General features: G+C 50.9%; 1 protein-coding gene and 1 long non-coding RNA gene across 2 annotated transcripts in view; both read left to right on the forward strand.

Annotated features, from left to right (window-relative positions):
• LOC139287801 (putative uncharacterized protein DDB_G0282133) overlaps positions 1 to 19,378 on the forward strand; it is a 33,340-nt gene extending 13,962 nt beyond the window's left edge. Inside the window, exons 15-37 of the mRNA XM_070908976.1 lie at positions 27 to 265; positions 544 to 607; positions 657 to 1,054; positions 1,156 to 1,165; positions 1,254 to 1,478; positions 1,749 to 1,982; positions 2,220 to 2,512; positions 2,563 to 2,566; positions 2,751 to 2,981; positions 3,252 to 3,485; positions 3,636 to 4,054; positions 5,525 to 5,821; positions 6,873 to 6,979; positions 7,506 to 7,522; positions 7,773 to 8,072; positions 8,511 to 8,819; positions 8,877 to 9,454; positions 10,137 to 10,255; positions 16,199 to 16,539; positions 16,690 to 17,802; positions 18,049 to 18,641; positions 18,895 to 18,925; positions 19,309 to 19,378. Coding sequence (XP_070765077.1) covers positions 27 to 265; positions 544 to 607; positions 657 to 1,054; positions 1,156 to 1,165; positions 1,254 to 1,478; positions 1,749 to 1,982; positions 2,220 to 2,512; positions 2,563 to 2,566; positions 2,751 to 2,981; positions 3,252 to 3,485; positions 3,636 to 4,054; positions 5,525 to 5,821; positions 6,873 to 6,979; positions 7,506 to 7,522; positions 7,773 to 8,072; positions 8,511 to 8,819; positions 8,877 to 9,454; positions 10,137 to 10,255; positions 16,199 to 16,539; positions 16,690 to 17,802; positions 18,049 to 18,641; positions 18,895 to 18,925; positions 19,309 to 19,378 — 6,226 coding nt within the window. The remainder of the gene's footprint in view (positions 1 to 26; positions 266 to 543; positions 608 to 656; positions 1,055 to 1,155; positions 1,166 to 1,253; positions 1,479 to 1,748; positions 1,983 to 2,219; positions 2,513 to 2,562; positions 2,567 to 2,750; positions 2,982 to 3,251; positions 3,486 to 3,635; positions 4,055 to 5,524; positions 5,822 to 6,872; positions 6,980 to 7,505; positions 7,523 to 7,772; positions 8,073 to 8,510; positions 8,820 to 8,876; positions 9,455 to 10,136; positions 10,256 to 16,198; positions 16,540 to 16,689; positions 17,803 to 18,048; positions 18,642 to 18,894; positions 18,926 to 19,308) is intronic.
• Positions 19,379 to 21,455: 2,077 nt separating this feature from the next.
• On the forward strand, positions 21,456 to 24,498 carry LOC139288077 (uncharacterized). Its single transcript, XR_011597432.1, has 3 exons — positions 21,456 to 21,720; positions 22,942 to 23,027; positions 23,175 to 24,498. It is a non-coding gene; the product is annotated as an uncharacterized lncRNA (long non-coding RNA).
• Positions 24,499 to 25,007: the final 509 nt, after the last annotated feature.

The raw sequence follows: 25,007 nt of genomic DNA on the forward strand, positions 1-25,007 counted from the left end.
CACAACTGCAACCACCCCAACTCCAGCTCCAACTACAACACCTGCAGCCACCACAGCTCCAACTACAACACCTGCAATCACCCCAACCCCGGCTCCAACTACAACACCTGCAGCCACCACAGCTCCAACTACAACACCTGCAGCCACTACAACTCCAGCTCCAACTACAACACCTGCAACCACCACCGCTCCCGCTGTAACCACCACAACTACAGTCACCACTACTCCAGCTCCAACTACAACACCTGCAACCACCCCAACTCCGGCTCCAACTACAACACCTGCAGCCACCACGGCTACAACTACAACACCTGCAGCCACCACAACTCCAGCTCCATGTACAACACCTTTAGCCACCACTACTTCACCTGTAACCACCCCAACTCCGTTTCCAACTACAACACCTGCAACCACCCCAACTCCGGCTCCAACTTCAACAACTGCAGCCACCACAACTCCAACTATAACTACCACAACTGCAGCCACGGCCGCTCCAGCTGTAACCACCTCAACTATAACCACAACTACTCCAGCTCCAACTAGAACACCTGAAGTCACCACAGCTCCGGCTACAACTACAACAGCTGCAGCCACCACAACTCCATCTGTAACGACCACACCTGCGGCCCCCACAACTCAAATTACAACACCTGCAGCCACTACAGCTGCAACTACAACACCTGCAGCCACCACAACTCCAGCTTTAACCACCACACTCGCAGCCACCACCACTCCGGCTATAACCACAGCAATTACAGCTACCACTACTCCAGGTCTAACTACAACAACTGCAGCTACAACTCCAACTATAAGCACCACAACTCCAGCTCGAACTACAGCACCTGCAGCCACCACAGCTCCAACTGTAACTACCACACCTGCAGCCACCACAACTACAACTGTAACAACCACACCTGCAGCCACCACAACTCCAACTATAACTACAACAACTGCAGCCACCGCCGCTCCAGCTGTAACCACCTCAACTATAACCACCACTACTCCAGCTCCAACTACAACACCTGCAGCCAACACGGCTCCAACTACAACACCTGCAGCCACCACAACTCCAGCTCCAAGTACAACACCTTTAGCTACCACAACTTCACCTGTAACCACCCCAACTCCGTTTCAAACTACAACACCTGCAACCAGTCCAACTCTTGCTCCAAATACAACACCTGCAGCCACCACAGCTCCAACTACAACACCTGCAACCACCCCAACCCCGGCTCCAACTACAACACCTGCAGCCACCACAGCTCCAACTACAACACCTGCAGCCACTACAACTCCAGCTCCAACTACAACACCTGCAACCACCACCGCTCCCGCTGTAACCACCACAACTACAGTCACCACTACTCCAGCTCCAACTACAACACCTGCAACCACCCCAACTCCGACTCCAACTACAACACCTGCAGCCACCACGGCTACAAATACAACACCTGCAGCCACCACAACTCCAGCTCCATGTACAACACCTTTAGCCACCACTACTTCACCTGTAACCACCCCAACTCCGTTTCCAACTACAACACCTGCAACCACCCCAACTCCGGCTCCAACTACAACAACTGCAGCCACCACAGCTCCAACTACAAAACCTGCAGCCACCACAACTCCAGGTCCAAGTACAACAGCTGCAGCCACCACAACTTTACCTGTAACCACCCCAACTCCGTTTCCAACTACAACACCTGCAGCCACCACAGCTACAACCACAATACCTGCAGCCACCACAGCTCCAACTACAACACCTGCAGCCACCACAGCTCGATCTACAACACCTGCAGCCACCACAACTACAACTGTAACAACCACACCTGCGGCCACCACAACTCCAATTACAACACCTGTAGCCACTACAGCTGCAACTACAACACCTGCAGCCACCACAACTCCAGCTTTAACCACCACACTCGCAGCCACCACCACTGCGGCTATAACTACAGCAATTACAGCTACCACTACTCCAGGTCTAACTACATCAACTGCAGCCACCACAACTCCAACTATAACCACCACAACTCCAGCTCGAACTACAACACCTGCAGCCACCACAGCTCCAACTGTAACTACCAAACCTGAAGCCACCACAACTACAACTGTAACAACCACACCTGCAGCCACCACAACACCAACTATAACTAAAACAACTGCAGCCACCGCCACTCCCGCAGTAACCACCTCAACTATAACCACCACTTCTCCAGCTCCAACTACAACACCTGCAACCACCACAACTCCAACTATAACCACCACAATTCCAGCTCCAACTACAACACCTGCAGCCACTACAGCTTCACCTGTAACCACCAGAACTGCAACCACCACAACTCCGGCTGTAACCACCACACCTGCAGCCACCACAACTCCGATTATAACTACCACAACTGCAGCCACCGCCGCTCCCGCAGTAACCACCTCAACTATAACCACCACTTCTCCAGCTCCAACTACAACACCTGCAACCACCACAACTCCAACTATAACCACCACAATTCCAGCTCCAACTACAACACCTGCAGCCACTACAACTTCACCTGTAACCACCAGAACTGCAACCACCACAACTCCGGCTGTAACCACCACACCTGCAGCCACCACAACTCCGATTATAACTACCACAACTGCAGCCACCACCGCTCCGGCTGTAACCACCACAACTACAGTCACCACTACTCCAGCTCCAACTACAACACCTGCAACCACCCCAACTCCGGCTCCAACTACAACACCTGCAGCCCCCACAGCTCCAACTACAACACCTGCAGCCCCCACAACATCACCTTTAACCACCACAACTGCAACCACCCCAACTACAACTCCAACTACAACACCTGCAGTCACCACCGCTCCGGCTGTAACCACCACAACTACAGTCACCACTACTCCAGCTCCAACTACAACACCTGCAACCACCTCAACCCCGGCTCCAACTACAACACCTGCAGCCACCACAACTCCAGCTCCATGTACAACACCTTTAGCCACCACTACTTCACCTGTAACCACCCCAACTCCGTTTCCAACTACAACACCTGCAACCACCCCAACTCCGGCTCCAACTACAACAACTGCAGCCACCACAGCTCCAACTACAAAACCTGCAGCCACCACAACTCCAGGTCCAAGTACAACAGCTGCAGCCACCACAACTTCACCTGTAACCACCCCAACTCCGTTTCCAACTACAACACCTGCAGCCACCACAGCTACAACCACAATACCTGCAGCCACCACAGCTCCAACTACAACACCTGCAGCCACCACAGCTCCATCTACAACACCTGCAGCCACCACAACTACAACTGTAACAACCACACCTGCGGCCACCACAACTCCAATTACAACACCTGTAGCCACTACAGCTGCAACTACAACACCTGCAGCCACCACAACTCCAGCTTTAACCACCACACTCGCAGCCACCACCACTGCGGCTATAACTACAGCAATTACAGCTACCACTACTCCAGGTCTAACTACATCAACTGCAGCCACCACAACTCCAACTATAACCACCACAACTCCAGCTCGAACTACAACACCTGCAGCCACCACAGCTCCAACTGTAACTACCAAACCTGAAGCCACCACAACTACAACTGTAACAACCACACCTGCAGCCACCACAACACCAACTATAACTACCACAACTGCAGCCACCGCCGCTCCCGCAGTAACCACCTCAACTATAACCACCACTTCTCCAGCTCCAACTACAACACCTGCAACCACCACAACTCCAACTATAACCACCACAATTCCAGCTCCAACTACAACACCTGCAGCCACTACAACTTCACCTGTAACCACCAGAACTGCAACCACCACAACTCCGGCTGTAACCACCACACCTGCAGCCACCACAACTCCGATTATAACTACCACAACTGCAGCCACCGCCGCTCCCGCAGTAACCACCTCAACTATAACCACCACTTCTCCAGCTCCAACTACAACACCTGCAACCACCACAACTCCAACTATAACCACCACAATTCCAGCTCCAACTACAACACCTGCAGCCACTACAACTTCACCTGTAACCACCAGAACTGCAACCACCACAACTCCGGCTGTAACCACCACACCTGCAGCCACCACAACTCCGATTATAACTACCACAACTGCAGCCACCACCGCTCCGGCTGTAACCACCACAACTACAGTCACCACTACTCCAGCTCCAACTACAACACCTGCAACCACCCCAACTCCGGCTCCAACTACAACACCTGCAGCCCCCACAGCTCCAACTACAACACCTGCAGCCCCCACAACATCACCTTTAACCACCACAACTGCAACCACCCCAACTACAACTCCAACTACAACACCTGCAGTCACCACCGCTCCGGCTGTAACCACCACAACTACAGTCACCACTACTCCAGCTCCAACTACAACACCTGCAACCACCCCAACCCCGGCTCCAACTACAACACCTGCAGCCACCACGTCTCCAACTACAACACCTGCTACCACACCTCCAGCTCCAAGTACAACACCTTTAGCTACCACAACTTCACCTGTAACCACCCCAACTCCGTTTCCAACTACAACACCTGCAACCAGCCCAACTCTGGCTCCAACTACAACACCTGCAGACACCACAGCTCCAACTACAACACCTGCAGCCACCACAACTCCAGCTCCAACTACAACACCTGCAACCACCACCGCTCCGGCTGTAACCACCCCAACTACAGTCACCACAACTCCAGCTCCAACTACAACACCTGCAACCACCCCAACTCCGGCTCCAACTACAACACCTGCAGCCACCACGGCTCCAACTACAACACCTGCAGCCACCACAACTCCAGCTCCAAGAACAACACCTTTAGCCACCACAACTTCACCTGTAACCACCCCAACTCCCTTTCCAACTACAACACCTGCAACCACCCCAACTCTGGCTCCAACTACAACACCTGCAGCCACCACAGCTCCAACTACAACACCTGCAGCCACCACAACTCCAGCTCCAACTACAACACCTGCAACCACCACCGCTCCGGATGTAACCACCACAACAACAGTCACCACTACTCCAGCTCAAACTACAACACCTGCAACCACCACAACTCCAGCTCCAACTACGACACCTGCAACCACCCCAACTCCGGCTCCAACTACAACACCTGCAGCCACCACGGCTCCAACTACAACACCTGCAGCCACCACAACTCCAGCTCCAAGTACAACACCTTTAGACACCACAACTTCACCTGTAACCACCACAACTGTAACCACCCCAACTCCAGCTCCAACTACAACACCTGCAGCCACCACCGCTCCGGCTGTAACCACCACAACTACAGTCACCACTACTCCAGCTCCAACTACAACACCTGCAACCACCCCAACTCCGGCTCCAACTACAACACCTGCAGCCACCACGGCTCCAACTACAACACCTGCAGCCACCACAACTCCAGCTCCAAATACAACACCTTTAGCCACCACAACTTCACCTGTAACCACCCCAACTCCGTTTCCAACTACAAAGCCTGCAGCCACCACTGCTCCAACTACAACACCTGCAGACACCACAACTCCGGCTCCAACTACAACACCTGCAGCCACCACCGCTCTAACTACAACACCTGCAGCCCCCACAACTTCACCTGTAACCACCACAACTGCAACCACCGCAAAACCAGCTCCAACTACAACACCTGCAGTCACCACAGCTCCGGCTCCAACTACAACACCTGCAGCCACCAAAGCTCAGGCTGTAATCACCACAACTACAGTCACCACTGCTCCAGCTCCAACTACAACACCTGCAACCACCCCAACACCGGCTCCAACTACAACACCTGCAGCCACCACAGCTCCAACTACAATACCTGCAGCCACCACAACTCCAGCTCCAAGTACAACACCTTTAGCCACCACTACTTCACCTGTAACCACCCCAACTCTGTTTCCAACTACAACACCGGCAACCACCCCAACTCCGGCTCCAACTACAACACCTGCAGCCACCACAACTCCAGCTCAAAGTACAACACCTGCAGCCACCACAACTTCACCTGTAACCACCACAACTCCGTTTCCAACTACAACACCTGCAGCCACCACAGCTACAACCACAATACCTGCAGCCACCACAGCTCCAACTACAACACCTGCAGCCACCACAGCTCCATCTACAACACCTGCAGCCACCACAACTACAACTGTAACAACCACACCTGCAGCCACCACAACTACAACTGTAACAACCACACCTGCAGCCACCACAACTCCAATTGCAACACCTGTAGCCACCACAACTCCAGCTTTAACCACCACACTCGCAGCCACCACCACTCGGGCTAAAACCACAGCAATTACAGCTACCACTACTCCAGGTCTAACTACATTAACTGCAGCCACCACAACTCCAACTATAACCACCACAACTCCAGCTCAAACTACAACACCTGCAGCCACCACAGCTCCAACTGTAACTACCACACCTGCAGCCACCACAACTACAACTGTAACAACCACACCTGCAGCCACCACAACTCCAACTATAACTACCACAACTGCAGCCACGGCCGCTCCAGCTGTAACCACCTCAACTATAACCACAACTACTCCAGCTCCAACTAGAACACCTGAAGTCACCACAGCTCCGGCTACAACTACAACAGCTGCAGCCACCACAACTCCATCTGTAACTACCACACCTGCGGCCACCACAACTCAAATTACAACACCTGCAGCCACTACAGCTGCAACTACAACACCTGCAGCCACCACAACTCCAGCTTTAACCACCACACTCGCAGCCACCACCACTCCGGCTATAACCACAGCAATTACAGCTACCACTACTCCAGGTCTAACTTCAACAACTGCAGCTACAACTCCAACTATAAGCACCACAACTCCAGCTCGAACTACAGCACCTGCAGCCACCACAGCTCCAACTGTAACTACCACAACTGCAACCACCAATACTACAACTGTAACAACCACACCTGCAGCCACCACAACTCCAACTATAACTACCACAACTGCAGCCACCGCCGCTCCAGCTGTAACCACCTCAACTATAACCACCACTACTCCAGCTCCAACTACAACACCTGCAGCCAACACAGCTCCAACTACAACACCTGCAGCCACCAAAACTTCAGCTCCAAGTACATCACCTTTAGCTACCACAACTTCACCTGTAACCACCCCAACTCCGTTTCAAACTACAACACCTGCAGCCACCACAGCTCCAACTACAACACCTGCAACCACCCCAACCCCGGCTCCAACTACAACACCTGCAGCCACCACAGCTCCAACTACAACACCTGCAGCCACTACAACTACAGCTCCAACTACAACACCTGCAACCACCACCGCTCCCGCTGTAACCACCACAACTACAGTCACCACTACTCCAGCTCCAACTATGACACCTGCAGCCACCACCGCTCCGGCTGTAACCACTACAACTACAGTCACCACTACTCCAGCTCCAACTATGACACCTGCAGCCACCACCGCTCCGGCTGTAACCACCACAACTACAGTCACCACTATTCCAACTCCAACTACAACACCTGCAACCACCCCAACTCCGGCTCCAACTACAACACCTGCAGCCACCACGGCTCCAACTACAACACCTGCAGCCACCACAACTCCAGCTCCAAGTACAACACCTTTAGCCACCACAACTTCACCTGTAACCACCCCAACTCCGTTTCCAACTACAACACCTGCAACCACCCCAACTCTGGCTCCAACTACAACACCTGCAGCCACCACAACTCCAGCTGCAACTACCACACCTGCGGCCACCACAACTCCAATTACAACACCTGTAGCCACTACAGCTGCAACTTCAACACCTGCAGCCACCACAACTCCAGCTTTAACCACCACGCTCGCAGCCATCACCACTCCGGCTATAACCACAGCAATTACAGCTACCACTACTCCAGGTCTAACTACAACCCCTGCAGCCACCACAACTCCAGGTCCAAGTACAACACCTTTAGCTACCACAACTTCACCTGTAACCACCCCAACTCCGTTTCCAACTACAACACCTGCAACCAGCCCAACTCTGGCTCCAACTACAACACCTGCAGCCACCACAGCTCCAACTACAACACCTGCAGCCACCACAACTCCAGCTCCAACTACAACACCTGCAACCACCACCGCTCCGGCTGTAACCACTACAACTACAGTCACCACTACTCCAGCTCCAACTATGACACCTGCAGCCACCACCGCTCCGGCTGTAACCACCACAACTACAGTCACCACTATTCCAACTCCAACTACAACACCTGCAACCACCCCAACTCCGGCTCCAACTACAACACCTGCAGCCACCACGGCTCCAACTACAACACCTGCAGCCACCACAACTCCAGCTCCAAGTACAACACCTTTAGCCACCACAACTTCACCTGTAACCACCCCAACTCCGTTTCCAACTACAACACCTGCAACCACCCCAACTCTGGCTCCAACTACAACACCTGCAGCCACCACAACTCCAGCTGCAACTACAACACCTGCAGCCACCACAGCTACAACCACAATACCTGCAACCACCACAGCTCCACCTACAACACCTGCAGCCACCACAGCTCCATCTACAACACCTGCAGCCACCACAACTACAACTGTAACAACCACACCTGCGGCCACCACAACTCCAATTACAACACCTGTAGCCACTACAGCTGCAACTACAACACCTGCAGCCACCACAACTCCAGCTTTAACCACCACAATCACAGCCACCACCACTCCGGCTATAACCACAGCAATTACAGCTACCACTACTCCAGGTCTAACTAAATCAACTGCAGCCACCACAACTCCAACTATAACCACCACAACTCCAGCTCGAACTACAACACCTGCAGCCACCACAGCTCCAACTGTAACTACCACGCCTGCAGCCACCACAACTACAACTGTAAAAACCACACCTGCAGCCACCACAACTCCAACTATAACTACCACAACTGCAGCCACGGCCGCTCCAGCTGTAACCACCTCAACTATAACCACCACTACTCCAGCTCCAACTACAACACCTGCTGTCACCACAGCTCCGGCTCCTACTACAACACCTGCAGCCACCGCAACTCCATCTGTAACTACCACACCTGCGGTCACCACAACTCCAATTACAACACCTGTAGCCACTACAGTTGCAACTTCAACACCCGCAGCCATCACCACTCCGGCTATAACCACAGCAATTATAGCTACCACTACTCCAGGTCTAACTACAACACCTGCAGCCACCACAACTCCAGCTCCAAGTACAACACCTTTAGCTACCACAACTTCACCTGTAACCACCCCAACTCCGTTTCCAACTACAACACGTGCAACCAGCCCAACTCTGGCTCCAACTACAACACCTGCAGCCACCACAGCTCCAACTACAACACCTGCAGCCACCACAACTCCAGCTCCAACTACAACACCTGCAACCACCACCGCTCCGGCTGTAACCACCACAACTACAGTCACCACTACTCCAGCTCCAACTACAACACCTGCAACCACCCCAACTCAGGCTCCAACTACAACACCTGCAGCCACCATGGCTCCAACTACAACACCTGCAGCCACCATGGCTCCAACTACAACAACTGCAGCCACCACAACTCCAGCTCCAAGTACAACACCTTTAGCCACCACAACTTCACCTGTAACCACCACAACTGCAACCACCCCAACTCCAGCTCCAACTACAACACCTGCAGTCACCACCGCTCCCGCTGTAACCACCACAACTACAGTCACCACTACTCCAGCTCCAACTACAACACCTGCAACCACCCCAACCCCGGCTCCAACTACAACACCTGCAGCCACCACGGCTCCAACTACAACACCTGCAGCCACCACAACTCCAGCTCCAACTACAACACCTGCAACCACAACCGCTCCGGCTGTAACCACCACAACTACAGTCACCACAACTCCAGCTCCAACTACAACACCTGCAACCACCCCAACTCCGGCTCCAACTACAACACCTTTAGCCACCACAACTTCACCTGTAACCACCCCAACTCCGTTTCCAACTACAACACCTGCAGCCACCACAGCTCCAACTACAACACCTGCAGCCACCACAACTCCAGCTCCAACTACAACACCTGCAACCACCCCAACTCCGGCTCCAACTACAACATCTGCAGCCTCCACAGCTCCAACTACAACACCTGCTGCCCCCACAACTTCACCTGTAACCACCACAACTGCAACCACCCCAACTCCAGCTCCAACTACAACACCTGCAGTCACCACTACTCCAGCTCCAACTACAACACCTGCAGCCACCACAACTCCAACTTTAACCACCACAACTCCAGCTCCAACTACAACACCTGCAGCCACTACAAATCCAACTCTAACTACCACACCTGCAGCCACCACAGCTCCGACTATAACTACCACAACTCCAGCTCTAACTATCACAGCTGCAGCCACCACAACTACAACTGTAACTACCAAACCTGCAGCCACCACAACTACAACTGTAACAACCACACCTGCAGCCACCACAACTCCAACTATAACTACCACAACTGCAGCCACCACCGCTCCAACTGTAACCACCTCAACTATAACCACCACTACTCCAGCTCCAACTACAACACCTGCAACCACCACAACTCCAACTATAACCACAACAATTCCAGCTCCAACTACAACACCTGCAGCCACTACAACTTCACCTGTAACCACCAGAACTGCAACCACCACAACTCCGGCTGTAACCACCACACCTGCAGCCACCACAACTCCGATTATAACTACCACAACTGCAGCCACCACCGCTCCGGCTATAACCACCACAACTACAGTCACCACTACTCCAGCTCCAACTACAACACCTGCAACCACCCCAACTCCGGCTACAACTACAACACCTGCAACCCCCACAGCTCCAACTACAACACCTGCAGCCCCCACAACATCACCTGTAACCACCACAACTCCAGCTCCAACTACAACACCTGCAGCCACCACCGCTCCGGCTGTAACCACCACAACTGCAGTCACCACTACTCCAGCTCCAACTACAACACCTGCAACCACCCCAACCCCGGCTCCAACTACAACACCTGCAGCCAACACGGCTCCAACTACAACACCTGCAGCCACCACAACTCCATCTCCAACTACAACACCTGCAACCACCACCGCTCCCGCTGTAACCACCACAACTACAGACACCACTACTCCAGCTCCAACTACAACACCTGCAGCCACCACGGCTACAACTACAACACCTGCAGCCACCACAACTCCAGCTCCAAGTACAACACCTTTAGCCACCACAACTTCACCTGTAACCACCCCAACTCCGTTTCCAACTACAACACCTGCAACCCCCCCAACTCTGGCTCCAACTACAACACCTGCAGCCACCACAGCTCCAACTACAACACCTGCAGCCACCACCGCTCAGGCTGTAACCACCACATCTACAGCCCCCACAACTTCACCTGTTACCACCACAACTGCAACCACCCCAACTCCATCTCCAACTACAACATCTGCAGTCACCACAGCTCCGGCTCCAACTACAACACCTGCAGCCACCACGGCTACAACTACAACACCTGCAGCCACCACAACTCCAACTCCAAGTACAACACCTTTAGCCACCACTACTTCACCTGTATCAGAATCAGAATCAGAATCAGAAATACTTTATTGATCCCCGGGGGGAAATTGTACAGTACCGGTGCTCCCATTCAAGAGTAGAAAGTAGCATAATTTAGAACTAAAAGTTTGTACAAAATATAAAAATAAGAAATACAAAATACAAAATATACACATTTACAGTATTTAAGTGAAATGAGGTGAAATGAAAAATGAAATGAAAATACAAAATATACACATTTACAGTATTTAAGTGAAATGAGGTGAAATGAAAAATGAAATGAAAATACAAAATATACACATTTACAGTATTTAAGTGAAATGAGGTAAAAATATATACAATAACAATGTATATGTATGTATGTGTTGCACTAAAGTGTGTGACTATATATGTATTGCACTTAAACATTTTGCATAAATAGTGAGGTGGTGTATGAACAGGTGAGGTAGATACAGATACGGATTCCAGTCTCTTCCTGAGTGTCTGACATTCAGAGAGAGGAGTTAAACAGTCTGATGGCCACAGGCAGGAATGATTTCCTGTGTCGCTCAGTTGTGCATTTGGGAGCAATGAGTCTCCCACTGAAGGTGCTCTTGTGTCCGACCAGTACGTCATGGAGAGGATGTGAAACATTGTTCAAGATGCCCCGCAGCTTAGACAGCATCCTCCTCTCTGACACCACCGTCAGAGAGTCCAGCTGCACCCCCACAACGTCACTGGCCTTGCGGATCAGTTTGTTTAGTCTGTTGGAGTCCGCCACCCTCAGCCTGCTGCCCCAGCATGCAACAGCATAGAGGATAGCACTGGCCACCACAGACTCATAAAACATCCTCAGCATAGTCCGGCAGATGTTGAAGGACCTCAGCCGCCTCAGAAAGTAGAGACGGCTCTGGCCCTTCCTGTAGAGGGCATTAGTGTTCTTTACCCAGTCCAGTTTATTGTCTATGTGAACTCCCAGATACTTGTAATCCTCTACAATGTCCACACTGGCCCCCTGGATGGAAACAGGGGTCATCGGCGCCTTGGTCCTCCTCAGATCCACAGTCAGTTCCTTTGTCTTTGTCACGTTGAGCTGTAGATGGTTCTGCTCGCACCATGTGACAAAGTTGTCCACAGCAGCCCTGTACTCCTCTTCATCACCCTTACTGATACATCCAACTATTGCTGAGTCGTCAGAAAACTTCTGAAGATGGCAGGTCTCAGTGCAGTAGCTGAAGTCCGTGGTGTAGACGGTGAAGAGGAAGGGAGAGAGGACAGTTCCCTGCGGGGCCCCGGTGTTGCTGACCACTCTGTCTGACACACAGTGTTGTAAGCGCACATACTGTGGTCTGCCAGTCAGGTAGTTGACAATCCAGGACACAAGGGGGGCATCCACCTGCATCTCCGTCAGCTTCTCACCCAGTAGAGCCGGACGGATGGTGTTGAACGCACTGGAGAAGTCAAAGAACATGACTCTCACAGTGCTCGCCGGCTTGTCCAGGTGGGCGTAGACGCGGTTGAGCAGGTAGATGATGGCATCCTCCACTCCAAGTCGGGGCTGATAGGCGAACTGAAGGGGGTCCAAGTGTGTCTTGACCAAGGGCCGGAGCTGCTCTAGGACGAGTCTCTCCAGGGTCTTCATGATGTGGGAGGTCAGTGCCACGGGTCTGTAGTCCTTGGAGCCACTGGGTCGCGGCGTCTTTGGAACAGGAACGAGGCAGGATGTCTTCCACAGCACGGGGACCCTCTGAAGACTCAGGCTCATGTTGAAGACGTGGTGAAGTACTCCACATAGCTGGGGGGCACAGGCTTTAAGCACCCTGGGGCTGACACCATCGGGGCCTGCAGCCTTGCTGGAGTGGAGTCTCCTCAGCTGTCTTCTAACATGGTCGGCAGTGAAGCACACTGTAGAGGTGACCGGTGGGGGAGGGGTGGTGTCGTCAGGTTGAAGAGTGCCGTCAGCCTGGGGACTGGGGGACGAGGTGTGAGGAAAGCTCTCACAGGGGGGTGGGGGGCTGTGAGGAGCAGGAGGGGGAGGGGGGAGTGGAATAGGTGAAGGTTGGAGGCAGACAGCAGAAGAGTCATGGGGGGGTTGAGCAGGGCCCACAGAGTCAAATCTGTTGAAAAACAGATTAAGTTCGTTGGCCCGGTCCACACTGCCTTCAGCTCCTCTGTTGTTGCTCGGCCTGTAACCCGTGATGGTCCTCATTCCACTCCAGACCTCTCTGGTGTTGTTCTGCTGGAGTTTCCACTCCAGCTTCCTCCTGTACTTCTCCTTGGCCTCCCTGATCTTTACCTTCAGTTCCCCCTGGATCGTTCTCACCTCGTCTCTGTTGCCAGCTCTGAAGGCCCTCTTCTTTTTGTTCAGTATGGCCTTGATGTCCTTTGTCACCCATGGCTTGTTGTTAGAATAACAATGGACAGTCCTTGCTGGTACAGTGGAGTCCACACAGAAGTTGATGTAGTCTGTGATGCACTCTGTGAGCCCATCAATGTCCTCTCCATGCGGCTCACAGAGCGCCTGCCAGTCAGTCACCTCAAAACATCCCTGAAGTGTCTCATAAGCCTCCTCTGACCATCTCCTCACTGTCCTCGTGGTTGCAGGCTGGCTCTTGACTAGAGGCACATAACAGGGGTTGAGGTGCACTAGGTTGTGGTCTGACCTACCCAGAGGGGGGAGGGGAGAGGAGCTGTATGCATCCTTAACGTTAGCATACAGCAAGTCCAGGGTCCTCTCCTCTCTAGTGGGACAGCTCACATACTGTGTGAAGGTGGGAAGTGTCCTAGCCATGGTGACGTGGTTGAAGTCACCCGAAATAGCAATGAGTGCATTCGGGTGTTGAGTCTGTAAACGGGCTATGGCGGAGTGAATGACGTCACACGCCGACTTCGGGTTGGCAGAGGGGGGGATGTAAACAGTCACAACAATGGCATGTGAGAATTCCCTGGGCAAATAATACGGCCTGAGTCCAACAGCCAACAGTTCAATGTCCGGGCAACATACACTATCCTTGATGGTGATGTGGGAAGGATTGCACCACCGGTTGTTAACTAGAACGGCAAGTCCCCCTCCTTTACGCTTACCGCTCCCGGTGCAATCCCTGTCGGCCCGGACGGTCTGAAAGCCGTCGATGGAAACGTTGTCGTCGGGAATGTCCTGGTGCAGCCATGTCTCCGTAAAGCACATTAAACTACACTCCCGGTACTCCCTCTGACTCCTGGCCAGCGCCGTCAGCTCGTCCATCTTGTTTGCCAGCGATCTCACGTTGCCCATGACGAGAGAGGGGAGACACGGTTTATATCTCCTTTTCTCCATAAACCTCTGCTGTCTCGACCCACCTCTCTTCCCTCGTCGCTTCGTTCCCCCTCTGCATCCTCTGCGTGTTTTTCTCCAGATTTCAGCGGGGATCTCCGATGATCTGGTCTCCAAGCCGGCCGGCTTCAGAGCGATCAGCTGATCTCCGGAGTAAACAAAGCGGCCCAGAAGTTGCTGCGCGACCGTCCGATGTTTGAATGAAAGTAATTCCAGAGTGAAAAAAAGTACCAGAACTCTCTCCACCAGCATGTTTGAAGAGGGCACAACTTCAAAAGTCAGTACTTAAAAAAGTTCTGAGTTAAATAAAGAAATAAAAGGAGAAAAAGTAAGAGAAAGACGAAAACAAACAGGAGCGACTGTAACAGGCTGCATGCACGTCGGCGCATGCGCACAAAAACGACCCCAACTCCGTTTCCAACTACAACACTTGCAACCACCCCAACTCTGGCTCCAACTACAACACCTGCAGCCACCACAGCTCCAACTACAACACCTGAAGCCACCACAACTCCAGCTCCAACTACAACACCTGCAGCCACCACAACTCCAGCTCCAACTACAACACCTGCAACCACCCCAACTCCAACTACAACATCTGCAGCCCCCACAACTTCACCTGTTACCACCACAACTGCAACCACCCCAACTCCAGCTCCAACTACAACACCTTCAGTCACCACAGCTCCGGCTCCAACTACAACACCTGCAGTCACCACAGCTCCGGCTCCAACTACAACACCTGCAACCACCCCAAGTCCGGCTCCAACTACAACACCTGCAGCCACCACAGCTCCAACTACAACACCTGCAGCCAACACAACTCCAGCTCCAAGTACAACACCTGCTGCCACCACAACTTCACCTGTAACCACCCCAACTCCGTTTCCAACTACAACACCTGCAGCCACCACAGCTACAACCACAATACCTGCAGCCACCACAACTCCAGCTTTAACCACCACACTCGCAGCCACCACCACTGCGGCTATAACCACAGCAATTACAGTTACCACTACTCCAGGTCTAACTACATCAACTGCAGCCACCACAACTCCAACTATAACTACCACAACTGCAGCCACCGCCGCTCCAGCTGTAACCACCTCAACTATAACCACCACTACTCCAGCTCCAACTACAACACCTGCAACCACCACAACTCCAACTATAACCACCACAACTCCAGCTCCAACTACAACACCTGCAGCCACTACAACTTCACCTGTAACCACCAGAACTGCAACCACCACAACTCCGGCTGTAACCACCACACCTGCAGCCACCACATCTCCGATTATAACTACCACAACTGCAGCCACCACCGCTCCGGCTGTAACCACCACAACTACATTCACCGCTACTCCAGCTCCAACTACAACACCTGCAACCACCCCAACTCCGGCTCCAACTACAACACCTGCAGCCCCCACAACATCACCTTTAACTATCACAACTGCAACCACCCCAACTCCAGCTCCAACTACAACACCTGCAGTCACCACCGCTCCGGCTGTAACCACCACAACTACAGTCACCACAGCTCCGGCTCCAACTACAACACCTGCAATCACCCCAAGTCCGGCTCCAACTACAACACCTGCAGCCACCACAGCTCCAACTACAACACCTGCAGCCAACACAACTCCAGCTCCAAGTACAACACCTGCTGCCACCACAACTTCACCTGTAACCACCCCAGCTCCGTTTCCAACTACAACACCTGCAGCCACCACAGCTACAACCACAATACCTGCAGCCACCACAACTCCAGCTTTAACCACCACACTCGCAGCCACCACCACTGCTGCTATAACCACAGCAATTACAGCTACCACTACTCCAGGTCTAACTACATCAACTTCAGCCACCACAACTCCAACTATAACTACCACAACTGCAGCCACCGCCGCTCCAGCTGTAACCACCTCAACTATAACCACCACTACTCCAGCTCCAACTACAACACCTGCAACCACCACAACTCCAACTATAACCACCACAACTCCAGCTCCAACTACAACACCTGCAGCCACCACAGCTCCAACTGTAACTACCAAACCTGCAGCCACCACAACTACAACTGTAACAACCACACCTGCAGCCACCACAACTCCAACTACAACACCTGCAGCCCCCTCAACATCACCTGTAACCACCACAACTGCAACCACCCCAACTCCAGCTCCAACTACAACACCTGCAGTCACCACCGCTCGGGCTGTAACCACCACAACTGCAGTCACCACTACTCCAGCTCCAACTACAACACCTGCAACCACCCCAACCCCGGCTCCAACTACAACTCCTGCAGCCACCACGGCTCCAACTACAACACCTGCAGCCACCACAACTCCAGCTCCAAGTACAACACCTTTAGCTACCACAACTTCACCTGTAACCACCCCAACTCCGTTTCCAACTACAACACCTGTAACCAGCCCAACTCTGGCTCCAACTACAACACCTGCAGCCACCACAGCTCCAACTACAACACCTGCAGCCACTACAACTCCAGCTCCAACTACAACACCTGCAACCACCACCGCTCCCGCTGTAACCACCACAACAACAGTCACCACTACTCCAGCTCCAACTACAACACCTGCAACCACCCCAACTCCGTTTCCAACTACAACACCTGCAACCAGCCCAACTCTGGCTCCAACTACAACACCTGCAGCCACCACAGCTCCAACTACAACACCTGCAGCCACCACAACTCCAGCTCCAACTACAACACCTGCAACCACCACCGCTCCCGCTGTAATTACCACAACTACAGACACCACTACTCCAGCTCCAACTACAACACCTGCAGCCACCACAACTCCAGCTCCAAGTACAACACCTTTAGCCACCACAACTTCACCTGTAACCACCCCAACTCCGTTTCCAACTACAACACCTGCAACCACCCCAACTCTGGCTCCAACTACAACACCTGCAGCCACCACAGCTCCAACTACAACACCTGCAGCCACCACCGCTCAGGCTGTAACCACCACAACTACAGTCACCACTACTCCAGCTCCAAATACAACACCTGTAACCACCCCAACTCCGGCTCCAACTACAACACCTGCAGCCACCACAACTCCAGCTCCAAGTACAACACCGTTAGCCACCACAACTTCACCTGTAACCAATCCAACTCCGTTTCCCACTACAACAACTGCAGCCACCACAGCTCCAACTACAACACCTGGAGCCACATCAACTCCAGCTCCAACTACAAGACCTGCAACCACCCCAACTCCTGCACCAACTACAACACCTGCAGCCAGCCCAACTCTGGCTCCAACTACAACACCTGCAGCCACCACAGCTCCAACTACAACACCTGCAGCCACTACAACTCCAGCTCCAACTACAACACCTGCAACCACCACCGCTCCCGCTGTAACCACCACAACAACAGTCACCACTACTCCAGCTCCAACTACAACACCTGCAACCACCCCAACTCCGTTTCCAACTACAACACCTGCAACCAGCCCAACTCTGGCTCCAACTACAACACCTGCAGCCACCACAGCTCCAACTACAACACCTGCAGCCACCACAACTCCAGCTCCAACTACAACACCTGCAACCACCACCGCTCCCGCTGTAACCACCACAACTACAGACACCACTACTCCAGCTCCAACTACAACACCTGCAGCCACCACAACTCCAGCTCCAAGTACAACACCTTTAGCCACCACAACTTCACCTGTAACCACCCCAACTCCGTTTCCAACTACAACACCTGCAACCACCCCAACTCTGGCTCCAACTACAACACCTGCAGCCACCACAGCTCCAACTACAACACCTGCAGCCACCACCGCTCAGGCTGTAACCACCACAACTACAGTCACCACTACTCCAGCTCCAACTACAACACCTGTAACCACCCCAACTCCGGCTCCAACTACAACACCTGCAGCCACCACAACTCCAGCTCCAAGTACAACACCGTTAGCCACCACAACTTCACCTGTAACCAATCCAACTCCGTTTCCCACTACAACAACTGCAGCAACCACAGCTCCAACTACAACACCTGGAGCCACATCAACTCCAGCTCCAACTACAAGACCTGCAACCACCCCAACTCCTGCTCCAACTACAACACCTGCAGCCACCACAGCTCCAACTACAACACCTGCAGCCACCACGGCTACAACTACAACACCTGCAGCCACCACAACTCCAACTCCAAGTACAACACCTTTAGCCACCACTACTTCACCTGTAACCACCCCAACTCCGTTTCCAACTACAACACCTGCAACCACCCCAACTCTGGCTCCAACTACAAAACCTGCAGCCACCACAGCTCCAACTACAACACCTGCAGCCACCACAACTCCAGCTCCAACTACAACACCTGCAGCCACCACAACTCCAGCTCCAACTACAACACCTGAAACCACCCCAACTCCAACTACAACATCTGCAGCCCCCTCAACTTCACCTGTTACCACCACAACTGCAACCACCCCAACTCCAGCTCCAACTACAACACCTGCAGTCACCACAGCTCCGGCTCCAACTACAACACCTGCAACCACCCCAAGTCCGGCTCCAACTACAACACCTGCAGCCACCACAGCTCCAACTACAACACCTGCAGCCAACACAACTCCAGCTCCAAGTACAACACCTGCAGCCACCACAACTTCACCTGTAACCACCCCAGCTCCGTTTCCAACTACAACACCTGCAGCCACCACAGCTACAACCACAATACCTGCAGCCACCACAGCTCCAACTACAACACCTGCAGCCACCACAACTCCAACTATAACTACCACAACTGCAGCCACCGCCGCTCCAGCTGTAACCACCTCAGCTATAACTACCACTACTCCAGCTCCAACTACAACACCCGTTACCACCACAACTCCAACTATAACCACCACAACTCCAGCTCCAACTACAACACCTGCAACCACCACCGCTCAGGCTGTAACCACCACAACTACAGTCACCACTACTCCAGCTCCAACTACAACACCTGTAACCACCCCAACTCCGGCTCGAACTACAACACCTGCAGCCACCACAACTCCAGCTCCAAGTACAACACCTTTTGCCACCACAACTCCAGATCCAACTACAACACCTGCAACCACCCCAAGTCCGGCTCCAACTACAACACCTGCAGCCACCACAGCTCCAACTACAACACCTGCAGCCACCACAGCTACAACTACAACACCTGCAGCCACCACAACTCCAACTCCAAGTACAACACCTTTAGCCACCACTACTTCACCTGTAACCACCCCAACTCCGTTTCCAACTACAACACCTGCAACCACCCCAACTCTCGCTCCAACTACAACACCTGCAGCCACCACACCTCCAACTACAACACCTGCAGCCACCACAACTCCAGCTCCAACTACAACACCTGCAGCCACCACAACTCCAGCTCCAACTACAACACCTGCAACCACCCCAACTCCAACTACAACATCTGCTGCCCCCACAATTTCACCTGTTACCACCACAACTGCAACCACCCGAACTCCAGCTCCAACTACAACACCTGCAGTCACCACAGCTCCGGCTCCAACTACAACAACTGCAGTCACCACAGCTCCGGCTCCAACTACAACACCTGCAACCACCCCAAGTCTGGCTCCAACTACAACACCTGCAGCCACCAAGGCTCCAACTACAACACCTGCAGCCAACACAACTCCAGCTCCAACTACAACACCTGCAGCCACCACAGCTCCAACTACAACACCTGCAGCCACCCCAACTCCAGCTCCAACTACAACACCTGCAGCCACCACCGCTCCAGCTGTAACCACCACAACTACAGTCACCACTATTCCAGCTCCAACTACAACACCTGCAACCACCCCAACTCCGGCTCCAACTACAACACCTGCAGCCACCACGGCTCCAACTACAACACCTGCAGCCACCACAACTCCAGCTCCAAGTACAACACCTTTAGCCACCACAACTTCACCTGTAACCACCCCAACTCCGTTTCCAACTACAACACCTGCAGCCACCACAGCTCCAACTACAACACCTGCAACCACCCCAACTCCGGCTCCAACTACAACATCTGCAGCCTCCACAGCTCCAACTACAACACCTGCAGCCCCCACAACTTCACCTGTAACCACCCCAACTCCGTTTCCAACTACAACACCTGCAGCCACCACAACTCCAGCTCCAAGTACAACACCTTTAGCCACCACAACTTCACCTGTAACCACCACAACTGCAACCACCCCAACTCCAGCTCCAACTACAACACCTGCAGTCACCACTACTCCAGCTCCTACTACAACACCTGCAGCCACCACAACTCCAACTTTAACCACCACAACTCCAGCTCCAACTACAACACCTGCAGCCACTACAAATCCAACTCTAACTACCACACCTGCAGCCACCACAGCTACAACTGTAACAACCACACCTGCAGCCACCACAGCTCCGACTATAACTACCACAACTCCAGCTGTAACTATCACAGCTGCAGCCACCACAACTACAACTGTAATTACCACACCTCCGACTATAACTACCACAACTGCAGCCGCCACAACCCCAGCTCCAACCACAACAACTGCGGCCACCACAACTCCAACTATAACTACTACGACTGTAGCCACCACAACTCCGGCTGTAACCACCAAAACTACAGCCACCGCTACTCTAGCTCCAAGTACAACTGTGGCTCCCACATCTGCCACACCCCCAATGATCACAACTACACAAGAAACAACAAGTCAAGGTATGTGATTTTTTTCTCTTTTTTTTGCCTTTTTATTCCCTTCTTTTAGTTGTAATGCAGGGGTTTTCTTTAGTACGTTTCAACTATACGTAGCTGAAAACAATAAGTCAAGGGTTAAGGTCACTCAAACCAAGAACCTTCACACAATACATTTTGACCCCAAGTGTAGCTTTACCCTTTTGATAGGTCACAAATTTACACTGGAACTAATGTCAATTGATGTGAGAAATTAGATTCAAAACATTCAAATGTATAATAGCCATAAGCATTCATTTTAGGGAGTTCAAATACATTTATATAGCCTGGCATCGCCAGACCCATTTGTAAATGCAAATTAGTTTGGAACCTCTCAGCTCATTTTCGATTTCCATTATCAACGGGTGCAGACCAAAATGCCTCTGGACGCTACAACCAATCAGAGCAACAAAACGTGTGACATAGCAGTTGGCTGCTAGGCTAGGTTCCAACATCCAATTCATATGGCTTCTAGTTCAACATAACACATGGCCTGACACGATTTAGAAGCCAACATTTATCATTTGTACGTAACGTGAACTACCGTCCGCTTTGTTTAATACTGACGCGATAGCAGATTCAGAATGTTCCACATCAGCTACAGCCACCTTAGTTGTTTACAAAAATGCCTCAACGACAATTAAACCTGCCCCATATATGATAAACGGTTGTGATTGGCCCAACCTGAAACAGGCTGGATGGAAATCTGTCTGAAGAGGAGGTGGGCCAGAACGGGAATGGGCCGGATGCATCTGCCAGAGCAAATAAAGCATGAGCTTGCAGATTCGTCTGGTTCTCAGGCTAACATTTATATTGTTTGGTTCAACACTGTAAAATATGTATGAGGAAAATTTTCCTCCAAGTGTATTAAATAGCCAAAGACTAAAGCACACAATTCTGGTTATACATAGACAGATATCTATGTAGGTAGGAGATGCTATAAAAAAAGGTACTTTAGGCTTTACGACACTGGAATTCTCGAGGTCATAGAAAAGTGAATCTCGATGAATTGTTCTGGGCTCCTGAATCATCCTAAATGTTGTTTACAATTAACTGACCCCAAGTCTAGCCAAAAGAGATGATCAATGATTCACAGCATATAGCCTTAAAGGCTAACCTAAAAGCAAATATTTCTCATTTGTCTTCTTTCTTATTATTTTTTTTTAATTCATTTCCACATGTAATGTTTTCTTTGAATCCCTACAGGCTTGGTATCACTGGCACATCTACAGATGAAGATTACTTCCTATGGAGAGGTTAGCAATGGAACCATCATTGAAGAAGTTAAACAGGTATGTAAAACACAGTGTGTAAAACAGTTTTGTGAGGCTCTTCTAGCTAACGCTATGTATGATAATGCATACACCGATATAAAGGGTGGGTTGAAGGGAATGAGATGACCTTCTGATGTTTATTCTCTGTGTTTTCTCTCCATTTAGTTTTTAGAAGGGCAGCTCCCGAATGGAACAGTCCAAGCCGTCACCGTGACAAAAATTCAAAGGGTTAGAGTTGCCCCATAGAAGCTTCATGTGGACAGAAATAGTCAAAAGTGAATGTATACAGACAGCAATTCAACGTTGTGCTGGTGGTGACACAATGTGAAGGGACAGTTCACCTCCATCGTTTCATCATATCTGGAAAGAGATGTTTCTTTTGAGTTTCTGACAGTTGGAGCACAACACATCAAATGGCATTGTACTCGACTGTGGTGATCTACAACCAATAGCTCATTTTGCCAAATTAAATGTAAAACAAACCTCTTTACAAGTCAACATTAAGACCATTTTTGCGTTCTATAATCCCTGAACAATATATTCATTACTACACTGTTGGCTGTATTTCCCAGGGATGTGAATAGAGGAGATGTGCATTTGGCTCAAGTGTCAAATTATTTGCAGAGTACCAAGAAATCTGATCCGTCAAAGAGGTTTTTAAGAGGCGTCCGTAATTCCCATGCTTTGTAACTGGAGGAGCAGCTGCCATGCTGACGAGCCTGGTAACCAGACAACTATTTAAGTGTTTCTTGCGCACTCCTCCCTTTCATTGTACGTAAATGAGGAAACGTTTCACTCAAAACACTTGCAACGATAACCTCAGTGAGAGCTTCATACCAAGTGTATGACAATTGTATCCCAAATCAGGGGAATGTCAAGTATTACTGACAAAATGCACAGTAATGTCCGCTGGATGTGAATCTGTTTTGTCTTGTGCCGTCAAGAATTGATTTATTAAGCTTATAGAATGTGTCTGTCCAATGAATTGAAAAACCAGAATATGGAAGCACTGCTTGTTTGTTGCGTGGGTGGTGCTGTGCTATAAACAACACCTTGAAATATTTCAGCACGGACAAGGACATTCTGTGTGAAGGTTAACTTTTTTTGTTAAATAGTTTCTATCACATGGGCTTGAGGTATGTTTGTGTTTAGTTTTGGCTGTTTGCCCTCTGTTTCAGTCTCAAGGTAAACTTGCCTCTCCTGGTATTGAGTTTACTAGGTGTGGAATAGAGTGATTTCTTATTCTACTCTAAGTGTTTCATTTTTTTTGTACTGAACAAAAAACAGTTATGTGTGACATTTTGTTTGCAGCCACAATCACTTTCACTTACTATATGACCATTTCTGCACTGTCATGGCCAAACCACTATAGACCTTCTGGTTTTGCTTAGATTTAACAATAGATTTATAACACAAGATTTGCAGTTATGTTATTTTATGTTGTATTATGCCCATTTGAAAGATGAATAAAGAGACATATGTAGTTGAAGTGCCCTTCTTTGTCTTTTTTTTATTTTCTTTAATTAATCCTTTGAAAGAAACTTTATTCAACATTAATTTGAAAGCAAATAGAATTATATTAATACATTCATTGTTGTGATCTGCTTTAAAACACTATGTGAAAATACAAAAAAAGGTTAATATCAAGTGAAAATTAATTGTGTAAAACATTTCTTCGATATATCAAATTATAAATATCAAATATCAAATTTGATCGATTGATTGAAGATTTCAAAAAGAGGCAGTCTGAAAGTGAATGTGTGCTGGAGGTGCATGGAAGCTGTATCTACAGTATATTGGAATCATTATTAAAATATTAAAACAAAACATGAATGACAATCTTAACTTGAGGAATTCATCTACAGAATGTCAACACAGTTCATCATATCTGATCTACGAACTCCTAACATTTGTTATGGTCACAATCACAAGTACCATTACTTCCCGCTCTTCTAAAAGACATTCTCGTTCCCATGACGTGAACAATAATCATACACA

Source organism: Enoplosus armatus, chromosome 7, assembly GCF_043641665.1.
Source record: "Enoplosus armatus isolate fEnoArm2 chromosome 7, fEnoArm2.hap1, whole genome shotgun sequence".
Lineage (NCBI taxonomy): Eukaryota > Metazoa > Chordata > Actinopteri > Centrarchiformes > Enoplosidae > Enoplosus > Enoplosus armatus.